At 40.9% G+C, this 24,863-nt stretch overlaps 1 protein-coding gene across 1 annotated transcript; it reads right to left on the minus strand.

The window, feature by feature from the left end:
• Positions 1-4,652: 4,652 nt before the first annotated feature.
• si:dkey-185m8.2 (trichohyalin) lies at positions 4,653-16,473 on the minus strand. The gene is made up of 3 exons (XM_060938824.1): positions 16,281-16,473; positions 10,544-11,308; positions 4,653-10,299 (listed from the first exon to the last, which is right to left on the minus strand). The coding sequence occupies exons 1-3, from the start codon at positions 16,312-16,314 to the stop codon at positions 4,808-4,810; spliced, it is 6,291 nt and encodes a 2,096-aa protein (XP_060794807.1). The 5' UTR covers positions 16,315-16,473; the 3' UTR covers positions 4,653-4,807.
• Positions 16,474-24,863: the final 8,390 nt, after the last annotated feature.

A 24,863-nucleotide genomic window follows, 5' to 3' on the forward strand; every position in this document is an offset into this window, starting at 1 on the left:
ATACATTTCAGATGGTATGGTATGTACATTTAGCCAGAAAATCTCTATCCAGGAAAAAAAAAACACTTAAACATTGCTTTCTCTGTGTTTATCTAACGAATGTAGCATTACCAACAAAAGGACACAAAACTACTGGCACATCATCTACTTTTCACTTAGAATGCAGACTACTTTTGGCATGATACATGAATTGGAACTCTGGTCTCCTCACCCAACAACCACACTAACAATAATTGAGTGTATATTTAACATAGAGGATTCAACTAATATAGGGCGGCACGGTGGTGTAGTGGTTCTGGGTTTGAGCCCAGGGTTTCCCCACAGTCCAAAGACATGCAGGTTAAGTTAATTGGTGGCTCTAAATTGATTGTATGTGTGAACTGTTTGTCTCTCTGTGTCAGCCCTGCGATGATCTGGTGACTTGTCCAGGGTGTACCCCACCTCTTGCCCATAGTCAGCTGGGATAGGCTCCAGCTTGCCTGTGACCCTGCACAAGATAAGTGGCTACAGATAATGAATGGATTCAGCTATTTTCATTATCAAGGCCTTTCCAGCCATCCATTTTGGCATATCACTACAGTGACATGGCCACTCTGACAGCTTCAGCCATCAAAATCTCTAGGGAACATTACAGTAGTGGTTTCCTGTTGCCTTCTCCTGAATTATTAGAGAGGTTTTCTCCTCTCAACCATTCACACAGTCAATTTAGAGCAACCAATTAACCTAACCTGCATGTCTTTGGACTGTGGGGGATACCAGAGCACCCGGTAGAAACCCATACAGACACAGGGAGAATATGCAAACTCCACACAGAAAAGCCTCCATCGACCCCGGGGCTCGAACCCAGAAACTTCTTTCTATGAGGCAACAGTACTAACCACTACACCACCATACTGCCATCAAGGGCTTTAGGTGTTTAAATTTGGTGTGTTTGAAAATTGGAAACAAATCATCCCAGTGCTGTGTCCCTCCAGGACAGGAAACCTGTGCTGTTGAAAGTAGAATTGCACTAACCACATTCACACTTCCTATACAAAAGGCTAAGTACAATCTGCTTTGCAATCAGATATTCATACATTAGTACAGAAATAGTTCAACCCAAATAGAGTTTGGTCAGTACTTAGAACTATATTCTGAATTTGTCTAGTATGACTAGTCTTCTGTTTGACACAGAAGCTACAACTGTACTCTAATTGGTATCATATTATACCTCTTTGCGCAACCTAATTACATTTCAATACATGGTTATACATATTTCTCTTACTGTATGCAACCCAATTTTAGTGCAATATACATTTCAACAGGGCGGCACGGTGGTGTAGTGGTTAGCGCTGTCGCCTCACAGCAAGAAGGTCCTGGGTTCGAGCCCTGGGGCCGGCGAGGGCCTTTCTGTGTGGAGTTTGCATGTTCTCGCCGTGTCCGCGTGGGTTTCCTCCGGGTGCTCCGGTTTCCCCCACAGTCCAAAGACATGCAGGTTAGGTTAACTGGTGACTCTAGATTGACCGTAGGTGTGAATGTGAGTGTGAATGGTTGTCTGTGTCTATGTGTCAGCCCTGTGATGACCTGGCGACTTGTCCAGGGTGTACCCCGCCTTTCGCCCGTAGTCAGCTGGGATAGGCTCCAGCTTGCCTGCAACCCTGTAGAAGGATAAAGCGGCTAGAGATAATGAGATGAGATGAGATACATTTCAACATATTCGTCATAGTGCAATGTATTTCTCGTGTGCAATATATTTATACATATTGTATATTCTAGAGAGATTGTGTGTATGTGTGTGTGTGTATATATAAGTAGTGTAGTGGATATCACTGTCACCTTACAGCAAGAAGGTCCTGGGCTTGAGCTCAGTGGCCGACAGTTTGCATGTTCTCCTTGTGTCTGTGTGGGTTACCTCCAGGTGCTCCAGTTTCCCCCACAGTCCAAAGACATCCAGGTTAGACTGACTGGTGGCTCTAAATTGACCGTAGGTGTGAATGGTTGTTTGTCTCTATGTGTCGGCCCTGCAATGACCTGGCGACTTGTCCAGGGTGTACCCCGCCTCTCACCCATAGTCAGCTGGGATAGGCTCCAGCTTGCCTGTGACCCTGCACAGGATAAGCGGTGATATATTCTGCAGAGCACTCCATCATCACGTTCTTATTTTCTTTTTATTATATTTATTACATTCTAATTTGCTCCCTCTCCTTCTTTTACACCCCCCCCCCCCCGAAAAAAAAACAACTATCCTCACGACTTACAGAACATTGCAATAAGCATTTCACTTCATGTCCTTCTCTGTATGGTTGTGTATGTGACATAAAAATTTGAATTTGAATCTTAGAATTTTACAGAATGTTGCAGAGCACAAAGAAGCCAGCAGATGTCGCAGGGGCTCTAGCATGTCAAAATATTAACCTTTTCAGATTCTGTCCCCATACAATTGACATTGTGTGTGTGTGTGTGTTTTAATGCAATTAACTACTTATTATCTTATTACTTATTACTTATATAGAAACGGGTTCCGTCTGTCTGTCCGTCCATCCGGTCACATTTTTGTTTCCGGGCCATATCTTTAAAACTACTGAAGATATCTTCATGAAACTTTGTACACATATCAAGCAACATGTGAACTGGTGCCTTTTGCTATTTTGGATTTTGAAAAAAGTATTTTTCAAATATTTACATTAAAAAAAAAGATTTTGACTTAGTTTCTAAGAGCAATGTTTGTTTCCGGAGCATATATCCAAAACTATTCACGATGTGGATTTTAAACTTGGTATACATGTTAACAAGGTGATTTAGATGTGCCTTTTCATACTAAGAAATTTGAGAATTTTTAATTTTTCATGTTTCCATGGAAACAATTTCAAACTTAGTCTTTGAGGTTAGCTATAGGGGTAGGTTTTGTTTCCAGAGCAGAGCTTGAAAACTATGAGTGGTATGAAAGAAAGAAAGCATAACCTTATTCATCACACACTTGTGAAATTTCCTCTCTGCATTTAACCCATCTGAAGCAGTGAACACACACGAGTCATGAGCACACACACATAGCAGTGGGCAGCCATGCTAACAGCACCCAGGGAGCAGTTGGGAGTTAGGTGCCTCGCTTAAGGGCACCTCAGCCCAAGGCCGTCCCATATTAACCTAACCGCATGCCTTTGGACTGTGGGGAAAACCGGAGCACCCGGAGGAAACCCATGCAGACACGGGGAGAACATGCAAACTCCACACAGAAAGGCCCCCACTGGCCACGAACCTAGAACCTTCTTGTTGTGAGGCGACCATGCTAACCACTTACACCACCGTGGGGCAGCACAGTGGTGTAGTGGTTAGCACTGTTGCCTCACAGCAAGAAGGTCCTGGGTTTGAGCCCCACATCTGACGGGGGCCTTTCTGTGTGGAGTTTGCATGTTCTCCCTGTGTCTGTGTGGGTTTCCTCCGGGTGCTCCGGTTTTCCCCACAGTCCAAAGACATGCAGGTTAGGCTAATTGGTGGCTCTAAATTGACTGTGAGTGTCTCAGACTAAATAATAAATAATATCTTGAAGTTAGTATATAGGGCAGGTGATCTAGATGACTCTGGTTTGATTGTTTGCTTGCTGTTTCTAAATATATATAGTGTGCAGTCTGAGACACTTGAAAGTCTTGAAAGTTGGTATATGTGTTGATTAAGTAATGTATATGCGCCTTTTGGTACTGAGAAATTGTAATTTTTAGCTCCCCTGGACCAAAGGTCCGGTGGGTTTATGCCATGGGCTGCTGAGGTCAGTGTAAAGAGGTAGGGCTGGTTTCCTGCAGCAGAACTTGAAAAATGTGACAAATAATATCTTGAAACTTGGTATATAGTTAGTATATAGGGCGGGGGATATAGATGACTCTGTCTTCTTGTTTGTTGTTTGATTGTTCGCTTGCTGTTTTTAAATATATATATATATATATATATATATATATATATATATATATATATATATATATATATATATAGTGTGCAGTCTGAGACACTGTCCATCAGAATACATATTAACCAGCTATTTAAGCAGTTGGATATCCTCTCCCACTGCATTTGAAGAAAAATCTAGAAACTGCAGTAAGACAGCAGCACTCCAGCCAAAGAAGAAGTTTAAGAGCTCTTTTTTTATAGCAAATTCACTTATTTCTTTATATGTTTCTTATCATTTTAAATGGTGAAATGTGAAATAAAATGGCCAACACAATAACACAAGATTGAGACTTGAGAACTCTTTAGTTCATTATAGTAAGTAGTGTCTCATTAATGTAGATTGTAAAGGCTACTTCCTTAATACTATATAAATGAATAAATGTACGAGTATAAAATATATATGATTGCTTTCACCTCACAGCAAGAAGGTTCTGGGTTCAAACCTCATGGCCAACAGTGTGCATGTTCTCCACATACCTGCGTGAGTTTCCTCCCACAGGCCAAGGACATGCGGATTAGATTAAGTGGCTATAAATTGCCCAGAGGTGTGAATGTGAGTGTGAATGGTTGTTTATCACTATGTTAACCCTGCAATAGATTGGCAGCCTGCCCAAAGTGTACCCTACCTCTTGCCCGAAGTCAGCTGGGATTGGCTCCAGCTTCCCTCATGACCCTGACGGATAAGTGGTGTAGATAATGGATGGAGAGATGGAAAATGATTACTTACAACCACATAGTACTCATTTATTTATTAACAGAAATGAAAAAAAAATCATGAAAACTCACAAACTACCTCAATAAAATATTAAAAAGTGACAGGGTTTGTGACCCTGAAATATATATTTAATCTGCTGTCATTATGGTGGCAATAATGTCACCATTTTCTCTATCACTGTGCTTGGTAATAATGTCCATGGTTTGCTGCCACCATCTTATAAATCATCTCCAAAAGCTCTACTACATGAGCTTCCCTGTGTCTGTTATCCAGCACATGATATCTACCTCCACATTTTTGGATGAGCCATTCCAAGTCCCCGTTTCTCTTTATGTGTTGTTGTCCACTTTCTCCAAGAGCCTCGGCCCATGTAAACAAAACAACAGTATGCCTCCATGCAGCCTCACCCAGCGTGGCCATAGTGCGCTCCACTGCTCTCCTGTACTGTCCTGTGAAGGTTAAGTAAGCAGGCAGGAGAAGTACGAAGGCATGAGGTCCAGGTGTGCACAGAGAAACACTGTGTATGAGATCCTTTTCAAAAGTCATATTTATACCTCTGGAACATCTCCATTTTATCCCATGGGGCTCCACGACGAGTAAGGGCTTGCCAGATATGTTTCCTCTCCATGGATTACCAACCTTGGCATCTTGCCCCAAAATGGTGTGTGTGGCTGACTGGCGAGATGACCAAGCTTCTCCGATGAGCATCAGCTTGAGTTCAGAAAATTTGTAGAATAAATCTTGAGTCACTTGACCATCAGAACTGGCTGGTTCAAAGAATTCCTCAACATCATCCGCCATTGTAAGAAAGTCCTCTTCCTGTCTGTTTCCTCCATTCCAGTCCTCTTCTACTTTGACCTCTAGTGCTTGTTTGCCTTTAACTAGGCATGTTAACTCCTCATTCTCAAGCTCACTTTTTGTGATTTCAGATGAAGCCATTTCCACACTCTGGTGATCCTCTTCTTCTCTTCTATTTCCATTTTCTCTATCATCAATTCTGTTATCGACTCCAACCTCCTGATACATTGTTTCACTGTTCATTGTCTGCGTTAGATTCAATGTTGTCCTTTGTTTCCATGGTTGAAAATCAGGACTGGGATTACTCTTGATCATTTTAAGCTCCATGTTGTAAAGATATTTCCCCCATTTTTCCAGCTGCTCTGATTTCATTTTCAACATTTGTTTCTCAATGTTCATCTCACTTTTCTGGTTCTCTAGTTCAGCTGTATGATTTTCTAAATATTTCTCCTTGGATTTGAGTGTCATCTTCAGTTCATTCAACTCTTGCTCTGTTTTCTTGAATGCATGATCTCTCAGCTGTAGATCTCGTTCACATTTTTCCATGTTGTGCTCCTTAATATCTAATTCTTTACACTGATTACTCAGGTCATGCTCTTTATTTGTAATATTGTGCTCCCTGATGTTAAGTTCTTTCTCCAGGTCACCTAACTCGTGCTGTTTTGTTTCTAAAGAGCACTTTATTTCTTCTATTATTTCTTGTTTCTTCTTGAGATCACTTAACATGCTGTCATTTTGCTCTTTGTTTATTTGCACCTCTCCTTCCCTCTTCTGCACAATTATCTCCCTCTTGTCCAAATATATTTCTGCACTCCTAATATTTTCTTCTCTTTTTTTAAACTCATCCTCTTTCTTAGTCAGTTCTTGTTCCCTTTTTGCTAAGGTCTCTCTGAAATCTTCCAATTGGCTTTCCCATTTTTCAGTCATCTGGTTTTGTTGGTTGCTCAATAGTTGTTCCTGAACAAGTTCGACATCCTCATTTTTGCCAAGTAACTTTTGGCATTTTAGTTTAAGGTCATATTCTGTCTGTACAAGCTCCTGTTCTTTTTTATGAAGTTCATTTGACTGCTGTAGCAGAGCATATTCTTTATTAGTTAGTTCAGCTTGCCATTTTTCATTATCTTGTTTGCTCTTCTCCAGTTCCTGTGCTCCTTTCGACAGTTCCTGTGCCTTGACTTCACACAACTGCTTTGAAATCACTAGATCTTGTTCTATTTTCTTAAATTCCTTTTCTCTATTGTCCAGATTTTCTCTGAGACTCTCAAAGTCTTTCTTTTCTTGTTGAAGATTGATTTGTTTTACCAAAAGTTCATCTTGCATTATCGTCAGTTCTTTTTCTTTATCTTCAAGCTGTTGCCTAACGTTTTCAAATTCCTTTTCCTGCTTTTCAGAAAGTTCTTTTTGTGTCTTCTGCTTACTTTCCAGTATTTTCTCTGTGGCCTCATATTCTTCAATAATTTGTTTTTCCTTGATATCCAAGTCTTTTTCTCTTTGTTGTAATTCTTGGATTCTTTTATCAAGTCTATCCTCAGTATTTCTCAGTTCTTGTTCCCTTATTGCTAATGCATCTTTGGTAGCCTCTAATTCATTTTTCAATTGAGCAATTTCAGCTGCCTGGATTTCTTGCTTTTTCAATAACTCCTGTTCACATGCTTCAGTCTCCTTATTTGTTTCCAACAGATCTTGGGCTTTGATCTGAAGGTCATGTTCTCTCTGTAAAATCTCCTGCTCTTTTTTCTGAAATTCAGTTGATCTTTGCATCAGACTACATTCCTTTGTAGTTACTTCTGCTTGCCATTTTTCAATGTCCTGCTTGCTTCGCTCCAGGTCCTGCATGCTATTGGACAGTTCTTGTATCTTGACCTCAAATACCTGCTCTGATTCAAGTAACTGTTGCTCTCTTTTGCTGAAATCCTTATCTCTGATGTCTAGATTATCCCTGTGACATTCCAATTCTTTTAACTGATCCTGAAGATCAGTTTGTTTCACTGCAAGTTCCTCTTTCAATTTTCTCAATCCAATTTCTTTCTCTTCTAGCTGTTTCTTAATATCTTCTCTTTCCAATTCCTGCTTTTCAGTTAAATCTCTCTGTTCTTTGTGCTTGCTTTCAAGTTCATTTTCTCTTTCTGTCAGCTCCTTTTCTCTTCTCTCCAGGCTTTCTTGGAGGCTCTGGTTATTTTCACACTGGTATTTCAGTTCATTTTCCTTGTCCCTTACTTCATGTTCTCTTCTATCTAGCTGCTGTTTTTCATCTCTGAGTTCTTGTTCTCTGCACTTAATGTCATCATCTCGTACTTTCAAGTCCTTTTTACATCTTTCAAGCTCTTGCGTACTTTTACCCAAGATTTGCTCCCTTTCGCACAGCTCCAGCTCTCTACTGTGAAGTCTTCGTTCCCTCTCTGCATCCTTCACATCCATTTCAGCAATCCATTCTGAAAGCTTCTCCTCATAGTATTTTTTCATCTCTTCAGTCTTCTTCTCCATCTCTTTAGCTGTTTCTTTCATAACCTCCAGTTCCATTTGTTGTGTGTGATTTCTCTGTTTCAACAAACAAATCTCATTGTCCTTCTTTTTAATGTTCTCTTCGTTCAATGCATCTTGGATTTTCCCCATTTCTTCAGAATGGTTGAGTATGTCTTTAATCTCTTTCTCTTTGCTGTCATTTTTTATGATCTGAACCTGCAGGTCCCTTTTATAGTCCTCACATATTATGTGAAGTCCATCTAACTCCTGAATGAGTGCTGCATTCTGATTTTGTAGATTCTCTACCTTGATCTGGACTTCTTTTAGCTGCTTTTGTAAATCTTCTATGTGGGTTCCGTTCTCTTCATTTTGTTGTTGTAGATGGTTAATAATGTTTAGCTTCACCTCTAAGATCTTCCTTGTGTCATCTTCTTTTTTTCGAGCATTCTCCTCATTCAGATTCTTCATTACCTCAATTTCTTCTCTTATAATCGCATTTTCTCTTTTCAGGAACTCTTCCATCTCTTTGTACTCATTCTCTAAATCTTTTATCCTGGAAGTGTACTCAGCCATTTTTGCCTTGCTATCATTTTTCACATTCTCCAAGGTGCTGTGTTTGGCATCAATTGTTTGTCTCAGTGTTTCAATCTCCTGTTCCTTTTCCATGTGTTTTTTCACCAATTCACTTATTTCTGCATCTTTCTCTTTCAGTTTGTTTTGACTTTCAGTATTAACAGTGTCCTGCTGATTTTGTCTCTCCTGCATGGCAACAAGTTCTTCATCTTTTCCCGCAAGTTTATTTAAAAGTTCATTGCATTTTAATACAGTACTGTCATGTTTTTGTCTTGTAGCGTCAGAAGACTTTACTTGTTGTTTGTAAGCAATCTGCAGCTCTTCCATTTCTTTTGTCATCAGCTCTATCATTTCACTAAGTTTTTTCTTCTCTGTTTCCCTCTTTTCATTCATTTCTCTCAATCTTTCCTCTTGCTCCCTTACTTTGTTTTCAGTTTTCAGTTTAATTTCTTCCATCTCTTTCTGTTTCTCTTCAAGTCTTTTCTCAAGTTCATTTTTCTCTGCTTGTCTTCTCTCCTGCTCTTGTTTTTCATTTAAGATATCTGCTTCATATTTTAGTTTTGATTCTGCCATCATCTTCTGCATCTCTTCAAGTCTTCTTCTTAGCTCCTCCCCCTCCATCTGTTTGTGATCCAATTGCCCTTTCAGCTCATTTTCAGCATCCTCATGCCTTTTTGTGAGCTCTTCTTCTCTTTCTTTTCTTTCTTCGTCTTTTAACATGCTGACACGTTTAAGCTCTAGGAAGTTAATTTGTAACTCATCCACTTTTTCTTTTAATTCCTCACTCTCTCGTTCTTTTTCCTCTAACTTCATTATAAGATCTCCCCTCTCTCTGTACCCCTGACTGAGAGCTGCAATGACTCTGCTGTTTTCCAGGCTTAACTCCTGAATTTCTCTTTCTCTATCCTCTGTTAACCAAGTCATCCTCTCCTCCAACTCACTCATGATGCTCTTTCTGTCATCTTCACTTCTATCCATTCCCTCCTCCCTTTCTCTACTTGTTTTTCCTGGTGATTTGCTTTTGTCTTTCCTCCAGTCAAAAATCCGCCTGATGCTTTTCACCTCCCTCTCTCTCAACCTCTTGAGCTCCAGCTCTTGACGCTGTAGCTTCTCGTTAACTTCTTTTAGCTTCATATTGAACCTTTCATTCTTTTGCTTCCCGAGTTCCTGAATCTCCTGCACAAGTGGTGAGAAAGCCTCACATCGATTTCCTGAAACCATTTTTTCAATCTTTTCTAAGAGTGCAGTTACCTGAGCTTTGGAGACATCACCTTCCAAGACAGTGCTGCTGACAACATGATATCTGTTGCCACACTTCTCCATCAGCCAATGAAGATCTCTCCCTCCTCCTTGGATGTGTTGTTCAATAGTAACCCCCTCTCTCAGCTGATCACCTCTTGTGAATAGCAGTATGGTATGTCTCCATACACCTTCCCCGAATAACTCCAAGTGCTCTCTTACTGCTGGAGCTTTGACTAGGGCATCCACCCTCAACGTCAACAGAAGGACATGGGGACCAGGAGGACACAGTGTCACACTCGCACAGATTTCCCGCTTTACTCTGTCTGGCGTGATTCCTTCAGGACCACCCTCCCATCCAGGAGCATCCACTACTGTCACCAATCTTCCAGAAATTTCTGCCTGCTGCCTTGAACATTCCTCTGTGGCCTGGCCTGTATGGAAAAATGTAGACCCTCTGAGGATGGTATTCCCAGCAGAGCTTTTCCCCGTCTCTCTTTCTCCAAAGAGGATGAGCCGCAGTTCTGGGAGACGCCGGGAACCCCTGGAGAACAGACTCATTTCATCCAGGTCCTCAGATGGTGAAATATCAGCTGTGTGAGACAAGAAATCATATAAATATGTTAAGTTTCCTCAATCCAAAATAAATACAGAAAAAAACCACAATAACAAAGAATCACTTAAGCATTTTGATTCATAAAGCATTATATTTTTTTCTCTTCAGTTTTATTAGGTCTCTCTTCAGCCAAATAAAATAATTTCTACAAACTTCCTTAAATTACATTTTAATTTAAATGTCATCTGTATATGCAGATAGAAATTATGAGATTGCCTCACATGTCAGCACAGCTTTTATGATCCCTTTTTGTGCTTGAATCTCCATCATTCTTTGTTTCTTTCTCCTCTCTCTTGCTCTCCTTTTCCCTTCCACTTCAATCTCCAGGAGTAAAGGGTCACATTCAAAATGTCTTCCCCCTCTTTCCTTTATCATGTCCTCTATTTTCCTTATCAGTTCTTTCACCTGAGCTCCATCTTTCCCACAGCGTTTATTTTCAAGCACATGGAACCTGTTTCCACACCTCTCGAGAAGCTTCTGAAAGGACTTTCCTGCATTTTGTATTCTCTGTTCTATAGGAATAGAGCCTAGCTCCTCCCCACGTGTAAACAGCAGCATGGTGTGAGCCCATGCTATCCTGCCCAAAAGCTCCAGGTGTTCTTCCACCTGCCTATAGTAGTCCTCTGTGACAGAGGCAAAGGATCGTATCACCAGAAGCAAAGCATGGGGTCCAGGTGGACAGACTGTTACACTTTTCATTGTCTCTCTTGTCACCCAGGTAGGAGTGCCATTGCCAGAATAGTACCATTCCCACCCTGGAGTATCTACCACCATGACACGATGACTTGCTATGTCAGCTCGTCTTTTCACACACTCCTCTGTTGGTTTGCCACTGTCAAATCCTCCAGCCATTCCAAGAATGGTGTTTCCTGAAGAACTTTTCCCAGTTCCTTTGCGGCCTAGTAGGACCAGGCGTAACTCTGGAAGAGGAGGGTTATCATGAGTAGGGCTTTCTTCTGTCTTTGCTGCAGCCTGTTCTTTGGCTTCTGCAAGAGATAATGAATAATTAAATAAACATTTTGTTATTAAACTAGTGTTTCCTTACAGAAAAGAAGTTTATTCAAGTGTGCTTCTAGTATACTTCATTTAAACTAAAAATAAAAGAGTATGCTTTCAGTTTGCTTTTTAGTTGTATTTACTTATCAGAGATATACTTAATGAAGGTATACATAAGTATACTTGGCTTATATTGAAAAGTATATAGAAAAGTCTAAGTATATTAAGCTTATACTTAAACTTTTGATCAAAATATGTGCCTTATTTTTACTGTAAGTGTACTTGCCCTGTAGTAAATTTTGATTTTTAAAGAAAATGAATATGTTCTTAATCCTGAGTATCTGTTGTTATTTTGTGAATTCTTACCTTTATAACTTCATTGTACCTTAAGGTACAAAACATTTAAGTTGTCTACTGGTAGTGTACATGAGGTAAGGGTTAGGGATAGAAAACTAATAGTATACCTAGAAGGGTAATTGCAGTATACTTCAAAACTAAAAAGTGGACTAGATGTATATAAGCAGTAACTAATAGTATATTTCCAATATGCTATAAAGTATAGTTTTATGAACTAAAAAGTGGACTAGAAGTGTGTAACGAGTAAACCAATAGTATATTTCCAGTATACTACAAAGTATACTTTAGTAAACTAAAAATGGACTAGAAGTATAAAACAAGTAAACTCATAGTATATTTCCAGTATACTATGAAGTATGCGTTTGTAAACTAAAGAGTGGACTACAAGTATAGAACTAGCAAACTATTAGTATACAAGTTTACTTGTGGTATACTTGCAGTACAAAATAAAAAATACTAGTTGTATACTCAGAGTTGACTTCTTTTATACTTAAAGTATACTTTTTATAAACTAAAAGTGGGCCAATTTAGTCCCAAGAAGTATTAGATTAGTTTACTTACAAGTATTCTGTAAGTACATTGATATCAGTATACTTGGTACACAAATGTATACTTAAGGAAATTAATTTTACTTAAGTATATTTAATAAAATGAAATTGAAGTATACTTCTTTTTGATAAGGGTTTGCTTTGTAATTTGTCTTGGGATGTAATTTTCTGTACTGCAGTTTTGCATTTCTCATCTTTTAAGCTGTTTTTACACGGGCAGCAGGATCAAGTTGAGCCTGGAACAAGTTGCGCCCACTTTCCACACTTACTCTCTATTGAGGTTTTTCACCCACGTGACCAAGTCATGTGATGCATCGTTAGGCTGACATTTTGGATGTCACGGCTCGAATCAGTTTGAATGTGAGAAAGGCGACAAACGAAAAACATAAAAGAAAAAGGAGCGAGATGCAGAAAACACCTTCACTATCCAGCGACGTAGGGCATTTACAGGGCAAGCAGAGGTATTTGCAAAAATTGAGGTTAGCAGGCTTAGAGAACGACGTTTACCTGCTTCCACCAGGATTGTTCACTGACGTACGGAAGTACACGAAGCCCTCGTCTTTACCTGACTTCGGCCCACATGATCTGTATACCTATGTCGTTAAAAACCCATCGCCATACACAGGTATTGATCTGAAAGCATATAAGAGTTTGGATGCCTACAAATATTTTGTGTCAGGCTGGGTAACATGCCTACATCAGTGGGTCGTCCCTGGAGCCGGTGGTCGCCATCTTATTACAGCTAAGGTTTGTTCACATTTTCATTTACTTTCGGTCCTCAGGATAAACAAAATGTTATTAAATGTCATTGAAATAACTTCTTAGTCTGTTGAGACATGGCCCGTTATAAATTTGCTGTTACCAGGCAATGACCAAGAACTGTATTATTAGGGTCGGTGTCTGTGTTGTAGCAGTGTACTAGCAGCTAGCTGTTAGCACTAGCTAATGTCAACAACATAGCAGCTAGTATGTTACTGTAGCAATGTTTATGTTCAGTCATTTGGATGACTGTTAAAACCTTTCAGTCTCAAATTTTTCCTTTACTGTATTTACTAGTTTACTGTAATTATGATCCGGCAACTATTTACACCAGATCCAGTGTAAATAGCTGCCAGAGCGCGCTCCGGCTTGCTCCCCCTCAAATTAAGCAGTGCGCTCCGGCTTGCTCCCGGAGCGCTCCGGGAGCAAGCCGGAGCGCGCTGCTTAATTTGAGGGGGAGCAAGCCAGAGCGCGCTCCGGAACCTCGGCCGGAGCACTCCGGGAGCAAGTCGGAGCGCGCTGCTTAATTTGAGGGGGAGCAAGCCGGAGCGCGCTGCTTAATTTGAGGGGGAGCAAGCCGGAGCGCGCTCCGGCAGCTATTTACACTGGATCTGGTGTCTGTAATATGTTTTTTTTTTCAAGCTGGTTCTCCCTCTCTGTCTGCAGCGTTAGTATGTAGCTTGACCTTCAAAATGGCGGACACCGGGGCGTCACGTGACCCTGTGACGTCAGGTGAAAAACCTCAATTGGTGGCAAACTAGAGGTTAGACAGGCTAAAACAAAAATGTGCATGTCCATATCACTGATCAGAAGCTTGTTTTAAACTTGCTTTATTGCCCTCTCAGTGGTCATTTCTGTTTAAACGCTTGGTGATTCAGAGGTAAATCGGCTCATTGTGACCAGATTTCTCCAAATCCAAATGGATATATGCATCTCTGCACAACTGGATGAGGGTAAGAGCTACTTCTGTAGTCCAGTTATCACTGTGATTAGCTTGGGAATCGCTTGATCCCATTGTTTAAAGGCAGAGAAGTTTGACAAGGAAAAGCACTCAAGAAGAACTGACCACTGAATTTGCCGTGAAGCGGTCTTGTCCGGATGATAAATGACTCGGATGAACATTACTGTACACATGTAAGCCTTCCTACTTGCCACCAATTATGTTTAGACGGTAAGTGGGAACAAGTTGTACCTGGAACAAGATGTTCCAGAACAAGTTGCATCACCTCGTAGAGTGGAGCAAGTTGTGCCCAAATTGTTCCGGAAGAAACTGTTTAGACGGGCAGTTGCGCTGGGGCGGCTTGTTCTAGGATCAACTTGTTCCGGCACAAGTGCCCATGTAAAAGCAGCTTTAATATTTGCAGAATTCATTAATTCTTTTCTATCAATGTTGTATTTACATTCATTAGTATAACACCCAGTACAATGCATGATGCAAATGCATTATACAATCATTGGGGAATCTTCACAACAAAAATCCAGCATTAGTAGTATAGTGCTTGCGGAGTTGTGAGTAAGAACTATCAGTCAATTAAATACTCAAGAAAGAAAGCACAACTTTATTCATCACACACTTGTGAAATTTCCTCTCTGCATTTAACCCATCTGAAGCAGTGAACACACACGTATGTACCCAGAGCAGTGGGCAGCCATGCTAACAGCACCCAGGAGTTAGGTCCCTCGCTCAAGGGCAACCCAGGCCATCCCATATTAACCTAACCATGTGTCTTTGAACTGTGGGTGAAATCAGAGCACCCAGACAACATGCAAATTCCACACAGAAAGGCCCTTGACAGCCACTGGGTTCAAACCTAGAACCTTCCTGCTGGGAGGCAACTGTGCTAACCACTACACCACCGTGCAGCCCTCAAGTTACTGCTATAAATATGTGTCGTACCATGGGATTTTTGTACCAGCTGCTCTGTTTACAGAATGCATAGAAACAGCGTTGAAAAGCGCCCAATATTTTGTACTGTTTTCGCTGGCTGATCCAGTAACTATCAACGAATAATCACCTCAATACCGCCCCTACGGGATACAGTTACCACTTTTAATATCATCCATGACTGAGACAAGTATAGCTCTTCCTTCTGTCATAAAAATCATCAAATGACATTTTGATTTGTAGTGAAAATGTGTCAATCATGTGAGTGCAGTTTTCACGCAACATTTGCTTGGCGGCACTAATAGTTCACCACGTGTTTTCTTGACCTTCTGAGCAGCATTCTGTGGTCTGTTGCTCAACAAATCTGGGAATATCATCAATAATCTACACTCGAGGTTGTTTACTGATGGATTCACAAGGTTCTGTATCAGCTGTAGTCAGTGCCTGGAAAACAGACCATTTTGGGTTGCATGTACATGATTTCATGTCAGATTTACAGTAACTTCTCTTGGTCCAATTTCACTTTGGTTTGTATTTTCTGCATATGGAGGCTTAGTGTAATGCAGCAGGTATAATTCAAAATCCATCATCTGAGCATCTGGTATGAAAATCTGGTGGGCTGACACACATTATAAATGATATATAAAGAACACAAAATTGTTTGACATGGCAGGTCCACAAAAATGACAAACAACAGGAAAAAGCACAGAAATGCATCAATATCATTTTACCCTTATTTATAAAGAAGAAGAAGAACAACAACAACTTTATTCATCACACACTTGTGAAACTCCTCTCTGCATTTAACCCATCTGAAGCAGTGAACACACACATGCACACACAAGTGAGCAATGAGCACACACACATACCCAGAGCAGTGGGTAGCCATGCCAACAGCACCCGGGCAGCAGTTGGGAGTTAGGTACCTCGCTCAAGGGCACCTCAGCCCAAGGCCGTCCCATATTAACCTAACTGCATGTCTTTGAACATGCAGTTAGTATGTATAAATTCAGATTTAATGAGTAGGACATTTGCAGGGTCATTTCTGCTGCTGAAGTAGTTCATGCTAGCATGAGAAAAAAAAAAACACCCCATCAAGTGGCTGCAGTATTTAAACATTTACTTCCTCTTCCAAAATGCTTCATAAAGGAAGGGAGTTTGCTTGTATTCATGGTAGGAAACTCTCCCACTCTGCATCTAGCTGTGACACCACAGACTCCCCTCCCCCCGAGAGGTTTGTCCTCATATCTTGTTTGATGTCCTAAACACCTATAACACTATTATATAGAACCTATGGCACTATTATTTAGCACATAAAAGGTGGACGAGGTCGATTTTCTAAACATGTGTTCCAAATGCTCAGGCATGCTTCTATGCTGCGCTCATCTTCACTTAGGTAGATATGCAGCTTACCAGCACTGAAGGGGTGGGAGCTCGGTGTCTCCATTACTCTGATGTATCGTCCAGCCTCGGTTTGTCTTTTCTTTTGTTTGGATCCACTTACAGCTTTATTCTCACCATCATTTTAATGTAATCTCATTTGAACAGACCATTCAATTCCGATTAGTGTACAAAACAGAATGTGGAAGCTAGGTCACGTGATTAACCTGTGGTTTCTTTCTGACTTGCAGTGCAACACAGGAAACAGCACATACGGGTGCTACATACGTACAGACATGGACAGAGCGGAAGTCATAAAAAACGGCTGTGGTTAAAGCTGCTCTAGTAAAGAGTGCCATCTTCACACGCTATGATACTACTTCAGTTTATTTACAATTGTCTTTTTATTGTTGAAAGTGTGTACGCAGGTTCCCAACCCTAGTCCTGAAGTATCCCCTGCCATGCATATTTTAGTGTTTTTTCTGCTCTAACAGACCCACTTCAACTCAAGCTGTTAATTAGCTTATTAGTGGAATCAGGTGTGTTGGAAGCTATCAAAAATGTTCATTAACATGTGCAGGACAGGAAGTATTCCAGGACCAGGGTTGTGAACCTCTAATGCAGTACTACTAATCACTTGATTCAGAATCAGAATCAAATACTTTAATAATCCCGAGGGGAACTCAAGTACAACTTGAGTAGTCACTCACACTCAAGTAGAAAAAAGAAATTACAAAATTAAACAGAAATGTAAAACATATGTAAAACGCATGAAATATGTAATAATATATAAAAATAACATAAAATATGTAAAATGTAAACCATATACAGTATATTGCACATAACTATCTGTGTGGAAGGAAAAATAGCCATACGGATGGAATAAAGGTAAAGGTCAAGGCTATTTTATTTGTTATTTCAACCATATACAGTTGGTACAGTACACGGTTAACATGTAGTTTAGGTAAACACATGTAGATTAGGTAAAAATACCCTTGTGGTGTTGCACAAGCCAGTTCATACTTAGTGCTGGTCCCAAGCCCGGACAGATTGGGGAGGGTTACATCAGGAAGGGCACCCGGTGTAAAAACCTAAGCCAGATCAAATCTGTGGATCATGACGATCCACTGTGGTGACCCCTAATGCGAGCAGCCGAAAGAAGAAGTAGTAGTAAATAATGGCTGTGGCACATAGAATGCACCACACATTACACTAGTATTACACATTGTGTGAGGTGTTGAAGAGATATATGATGTAATTATTGAACCTAGGTACAGTGTGGATGGCTGTAGTACAATGGAATTATTACACAGGTACAGTATTGAATAGTCTATTGTCTATTGAATATCTGAGCTTCTGAGGGAGAGGGTGAAAAGGTTGATGGCCACGGGCAGAAATGACCTTCTGTGGTGCTCTGTGGTACATTTTGGGGGAATGAGTCTTTCACTGAAAGTACTCTGTTGGTTGGCCAGCATGTTATGGAGTGGGTGGGAGACATTGTCCAGGATGATACACAGCTTTAGCCAGCATCCTCCTCTTAGACAGTCTCCAGGGAGTCCAGCTCCACTCCTACAATGTCACCGGCCTTACAGATCAGTTTATGGAGTTTGTTGGCATCCACTGCCCTCAGTCTGCTACCTCAGCACACTACAGCATACAGGAGAGCACTGGCCACCACAGACTCATAAAACATCCCCATGTTGAAGAACCTCAGCCTCCTCAGAAAGTCGAGGCAGGTTTGGCCCTTCTTGTACATGGCCTCTGTATTCTTAGTCCAGTCCAGTCTATTGTCAATATTTACTCCCAGGCTATCCCGGATTACGGACTGGGCCAGTGGGTCCAGCGCCCAGGGGCCCAAGGGGTCCAGGGGCCCGGGGGGCCCATAGCGATGCCGATGCCAATTGTGACATCAGAGGGCCTCTATTCTCTAGGATCTTATGACTACTTACACTGTTATAGGGCATATATGAAGAAAACAGAGGGAAGGGGTGGGTTGGTGGACAGCGGGGGACGGCAATCAGAGGGCCCCTGGCCCTGCTGTAGTGCCTCTCGTGAAAACTCCTGAGGCCGTAACATCTGCCAACTAGGGGTTCAAGGAAGTAGGGGGAACGCTTTCAGAGGATCCTATGATTATGAAAGCCCCTGCTAAGGGTCGTGACTTCTGGCTATCTGGGGGCCCTAGAGAGAGCCCTAACGGGAAAGTGTACTGTTAAGAGTAGCACCAAATTCTGGGCCCTATGGACCTAGCTCAAATGGACCCCCCCTACAAAAAAAAACTGACTCCCTATGGGGCCCCCCAATACGTAGGGCCCTGGTGACTGAGTCCCACTTTCCCCGCTACTTCAACGCCCCTGAAGAGAGCCCTCTGATTACAAACATCCTTACAAAGGGCCTCTGATTTACCAATGGTTTTGGTGTTGGGGTTCGTTTTTGTTCCTTACTTCATGTCATGGCACAGGCAGATAACAACATGCCTTGTGTACCTCACGCCGGGGACACATACACGTGAATTTGGCAAAGCGAAGCGAAATTCGCCATTCATTCCTATGAGGGAAGCGAAGTGGGGCGAAGGCAAGCGAACAGGGCGAAGCGAAGTGAAAATATTTGGCCAAGTTTAATATTATGCAAATGAGGAGCCTTGCTTTCAGGGGAGACGATGAGCAGCTGGGATCACCTCACAATGGTAATTTCTTGGGCATTGTCGAACTGTTGGCCAAATTTGACCCTTTTCCAGCCGACCATCTCCAAAGGTTTGGAGGCAAGGGCAAAGGCTCTGTGTCCTACCTCTCATCAACAATCTGTGAGGAATTTATCCACTTAATGGGAGAAAGAACAAAGGAAGCAATTATCAGCGAGATTAAAGAGTCCAAATACTTTTCTGTTATAGTTGACTCCACTCCAGACCTTGCTCATGTGGACCAACTCACTTTTATTTTCAGGTTTGTAAATAATGGTGGAGAAGCAGTTGAGCGTTTTCTGGCTTTTGAGCCTATTGGAAATCATAGTGGGAGCAGTTTGGCTGAGTGTGTTGTTTGGAAATATTATCCACAATTGAGAGAGGCACTGAACAATATTTCCAAAGATTCACAGGAGAAACGTGAAACTAGAAGCGAGGCCTCTGCACTCTGTGGCAAGCTGGACACCCTAGAGATAGCCTTCATGGCACACTTTTGGGATACAATACTGCAGCGGTTCCAAGCCACAAGTCTGCAGTTGCAGAAACATAACATTGACATACACACGGCTACATGGCTTCTCCTTTCACTTCGTGACTTTGTGGCAGAACAGAGAGACAATTTCGCCTTTTTTGAAGGGTCAGCTTTAAATGTTACCCATTCAGTCTCCCAAGACTACAGGCATGACCTCCAGCGCACAAAGAAGCGCAAACGTATGGCTGATGAAAGTGAAGAGCCAGGTGTTGAATTTAGTGGAAAAGAAAAGTTTCGGATTGAAACATTCAGTGTTCTAATTGACAAACTTGTGTCCTGTCTTAACCATCGGTTAACTGCATACACACACTTGACCAATCTTTTTCATGTTCTTTTCATGCCTGACAATATGTCCAACAGTGAGCTCACTTCAAGGGCCAAATCACTTGCTGCAGCATATCCCACAGATTTGGACATGAGCCTGGCAGATGAACTTGTACAATACAAATCATTCATGTCAGAAAATCAAAATGCCCAAGTACAATGCTGAAGACCATGGTGGATTTGGATCTACAGTCCACTTTTCCAAATGTCTACATAGCACTCAGACTTTTTTTGACCCTGCCTATTACAAATTGTGAAGGGGAACGTTCATTCTCCAGACTGGCTCGTATTAAGAATGAACTCAGGATGACAATGTGCCAAAACCACTTGAATTCACTTTCTCTTCTGGCAATTGAATTAGAGTTGGTCCGACAGCTTAACTTTGATGAATTAGTGGATGACTTTGCAAGAAGGAAGAGTAGGAAAAAAACTTATATAGCCTAGAATGAATTATTCCTTAGGTACGGCTTAATTATTGACATATCCTAATCAGTTTCCTTGTTAACTTCTTGACACAATACATATATCTTTAATCACTAACATTGTGATGGAGTTCTGGTGATGTCACGAACCAGATGGCTGCTTGAGAGAGTGGCTCTTTGCCTTTTGACCATTTTTATATACTTAAACTAAGTAATTGTCCCCTTTAGTTCGCTAAATAAGTTTCTAATACTGCCATGGCACATACTCAATGCAGAGCAAGACAGGCAAGAACACAGGAGGAAGAAAAGTCCAAGTATTTAGAAGACAACAGTGGAGCTCCTCCGGGGGAATTAGCCTCGTCTGATGCTAGCAATGCTCCGCTTAGCGAACAAACTCCCAATAGTGATATTAGTGTCACCATTATCACTGAACTTCGAAAATTTCATCAGGAGATTAACGAAACACTTGACAAGCTTTCTGAACAAATGACGAGTTTAGACCAGACTGTTCGAGGTCTAGGGGGCCGAGTATCAGAGGCAGAAGAGCGTGTGAGTACTATGGAAGATGGGCACAACCGTCATGCACAGCTGGTCTCCTTTTTCTTGCATCGAGATAGGCAACTGGAGGCTAGGTGTGAGGCCTTGGAAAATGCGCAACAACGGGACAATCTGAGAATTTACGGGATTAAAGAAGGATCTGAAGAAGGCGATACAGTTCAGTGGATTGAAGGATTTCTCCACAAACTCCTGAAATTGCCAGCCGAGTTTGAGTTAAAACTAGAACGAGCACATAGGTCCCTACAGCGAAAACCCACTGATCCAGCTGCAAGTCCCAGGTCGTTTGTGCTAAAATTTAATAGTTTCAAGACCAAGCAGTTCATACTTCAGAAGGCATGGCAGGAGAAGAATTTGACATACAAAGGAGAGCGAATCACGATGAATCACGACTACTCACCCTCATTACAAAGAAAAAGAAGAGAGTAAGCAGACATCAAGAAACAGTTGAAAGCTAAGCAGATCAAATTCCAGAGTCCTTACCCCGCAATGCTGAAGGTCTTCGCGAACGGAGAAACTCTAACGTTCAATGCTGCATGGGAAGTGGCTGACGGCCTACGCCATCTGGGAATCAACACAGCGCTATCCGAAGAGGAACATCTGGAGAAAGACCTGCACCGCTTGGGATGGAATGTTTCTGGCGTGAAGAGTAATTGTGCGCGTGTGGATCGTAAGCTACTTCATGTCATGGAAGGATTTCTCGGCGGACTTGGTGAGACTGTTTCAAATAGTCTAGAATAGGGACAAGTACAGTGGTGTCTTTAATGTTACTATAACTTGTTTACTCTCCTTTTCTGCAATGCACTTGTTATGGTGAACTAAGGGGACTTATTTTATTATTCCAGCATTCAGCATTGTTGTTATACAGGCTACCTTACTACAGGCTATGTATGGACAATGGAGCCGTTGTTTTTGTTAATTGATATAGACGATTTCAGTCCGAACTTATTAGAGCATCTTCTGTTTATTGGCTATTATTATTTGGCTATGCCTATTCTTTATTGTATTTTATTATTATTTTCTCTTAATGGCCAAGTCCCATTCTTTCACACACATTTTTATTCTGAGTTCGAGCTGTCTATTCTTCTTATAACCTAAGCCTAATTTTTTTTTTTTTGACTAGAGCTAATAGCCTAACACTTTTGTACTTTTCATACTCTACACAATATAGCCTCCAGTTTTATTATGGGTATGGTCATGGGACGGGGTTCTTTTGCACCTCTTGATAGTGGTAAGTGTGAGATTTAGCTTCCCGCCCAGCGGTGAACATCTAACGCTGAAGGCCCAGGTAGTGCTTAGGCTACCTGGAAATTCCTTTTCATTTGTTGTCATGAAGAAATGTTACTTCTTGTTGTTGTTTTTGTTACTACCTCATGGTTCTTTGGGGTATTTGTTTGTTTTGTTATTATGATCAAACAATTTTGGCACTTATGTACAATCAGCAAATCATTACTTTTTTTTTGTTGTTTGTTTTTTTTACTATGATATTTCCCCTCCCCCCCCACCCCACCCCCCTTCTATTTGCTCTACAATTATTTCTCAAGGAGCCAGTTGAAATGCTGTATCTCTGTGGTTTTGGTACACTGCGATGGGAGTTAAATTAATTAGTTATAATGTGAATGGTCTTCATAGTCCTGTAAAGAAAAAGAAAATTCTCCACCAACTGAAACAAAATAGCTGTGGAATAGCGTTTCTGCAGGAGACACACCTTTCAGATGCTGAGCATGACAAACTTAGTAGAACATGGGCTAACAAAGTCTATTTCTTATCTCATGCATCAGAGAGAAAACGAGGGGTAGCAATACTGATAAATAGGAGCTTGAATTTCACTCATGTCTCCCACTTTGAAGACTCTGAGGGTAGATATATATTACTAAATGGAATAATTGATGGTATGCATATCTCTTTGTGTAACATTTATGCCCCTAATGAAGATGACCCATTATTCATAAGACAGGTATTTGGTTTCATCTTAAACAAAAGCTCCGGGGTTCTCATTGCAGGTGGTGATATGAATTGTGTAATGTCTCAGCTTAAAGATAAAACCCCATTATCATCAACCAAGTCAGGGGTCAATATGAGCAGAGCTCTTAATTATCATTGTCAAGAAATGGGCTTGTTAGATATTTGGCGATACAAACATCCAATAGGCAAAGATTTTACATTTTATTCCAATAGACACTCATCCTATTCACGTATTGACCTGCTGTTTACACCTAGGGGGGAGATACATAGAATTACAGAGTGTAAAATACTTCCAGTCACTCTCTCAGACCATTCCCCAGTGCTGGTGGATTGGCATCTGGGGGAGAGAAACATATCAAAAACCTGGAGACTCAATACATCCCTCCTTAATAACCCAGATTTCATGAAGTTTGTCAAAACAGAACTAAACTATTATTTGGAGTTAAATTCTCTCCATGAGACCTCTCCATTAATATTATGGGATTGTGCAAAGGCATATTTAAGGGGTCGTATTATAGCTTTTTGCAGTGCCAAAAAGAAGGAAAAAGATTCTGAACGTAAAAGGCTAGAAAGTAAAATTAAGAATCTTGAGCAACAACATAAGATTACACAATCCACAGAGATATTGGAATCACTGATGAATACACGCAGATTACTAGACTCTTTATTTACTAACAAAGCAGAGCGGTGTTTATGGTTTACTAGACAGAGATACTATGAACATGGGGCAAGGGCGAGTAATTTACTTGCATTTCAACTAAGAAAACAACAATTCTCCAGGGTCGTGACAAAAATTAAAATAAACACCCCTCCCACAATGTTGACAGATCCAGTACAAATTTCTGAAGCATTTGCTAACTTTTATAAGTCTCTGTACACCAATTCAGGGGTCTCCACTTGTGAAAGTGAGATCCAAAACTTTCTAGACCAAATTAATATTACACAATTGCCTGCTGGTGCAAAAGAGGAGTTGGATCGGCCTATTGACCTTAATGAACTGGAGGAGGTTATTAAAGATCTTAAGAACAATAAAACCCCTGGCCCTGATGGGTATGTAAATGAGTTTTATAAAGCTTTCAAGGATATATTGTCTCCTCTGTTACTAAAGGCGTATAACTGCATATTAGAAGAAAAGACGCTGGCCCCGTCATGGAGAGATGCCATTATAGTAGTCTTACATAAAGAAGGCAAAGATCCTTTGGAATGTAGTGCATATAGACCCATCTCTCTCCTCAATGGAGATCTGCGCCTACTTTCATCTATGTTGGCCTGTAGACTGAATAAATATATCACTGAAATTATACATCCAGATCAAACTGGATTTATTCCTGGGTGCTATTCAGGGAACAATGTGCGCAGACTGCTAAATGTCATGTCCTGTGCATCCACCCAGACTTCTGAAGCCATGGTCTTATCCTTAGATGCAGAAAAAGCATTTGACTGTGTGTCATGGAAATATTTATTTCAAACTTTGGTGCGGTTTGGATTTGGTAAGAAGTTTGTGTCATGGAGCCGCATCCTCTATTCTGAACCTAGGGCTGCAGTTAGGGTCAATGGGCATTTATCAGAGCCTTTCAGTCTTGAAAGAGGTACACGCCAAGTCTGTCCTCTCTCTCCTGCGCTCATTGCCCTTTGTATTGAGCCATTTGCTCAAATGATTAGAGATAGCTCAAATATAGTTGGAATAATGGCAGGAGACAAAGAACACAAAATCTCATTATATGCTGATGATGTTCTTTTGTATCTATCGAATTTGCCTTGCTCCATTTCTGCGTTGATGGATACTGTTAAACTGTTCGGACACTACTCTGGCTATAAGATTAATGTTAACAAAACAGAGGCGTTAGATATAAATAGACGTATTTCAAAACAAATTAAGGACAATAGTGATTTTCGTTGGCATGCTGATGGTATTAAATATCTTGGCATTATAATTACTCCTTCACAAGACAAGTTATACAATGCAAATTATGATAAAATAATTAGACAAATCAAACAGGATCTAGCCCGTTGGTCATCTCTCCCCCTGTCCTTGCTAGGCCGAATAGAATCCATCCATATGAATGTTCTTCCGAGGTTGTTATACCCATTTCAAATGCTTCCTATTCCTGTACCGAAGTCCATTTTTGGTATTTTGGATA

Source organism: Neoarius graeffei, chromosome 1, assembly GCF_027579695.1.
Source record: "Neoarius graeffei isolate fNeoGra1 chromosome 1, fNeoGra1.pri, whole genome shotgun sequence".
Taxonomy (NCBI): Eukaryota; Metazoa; Chordata; class Actinopteri; order Siluriformes; family Ariidae; genus Neoarius; species Neoarius graeffei.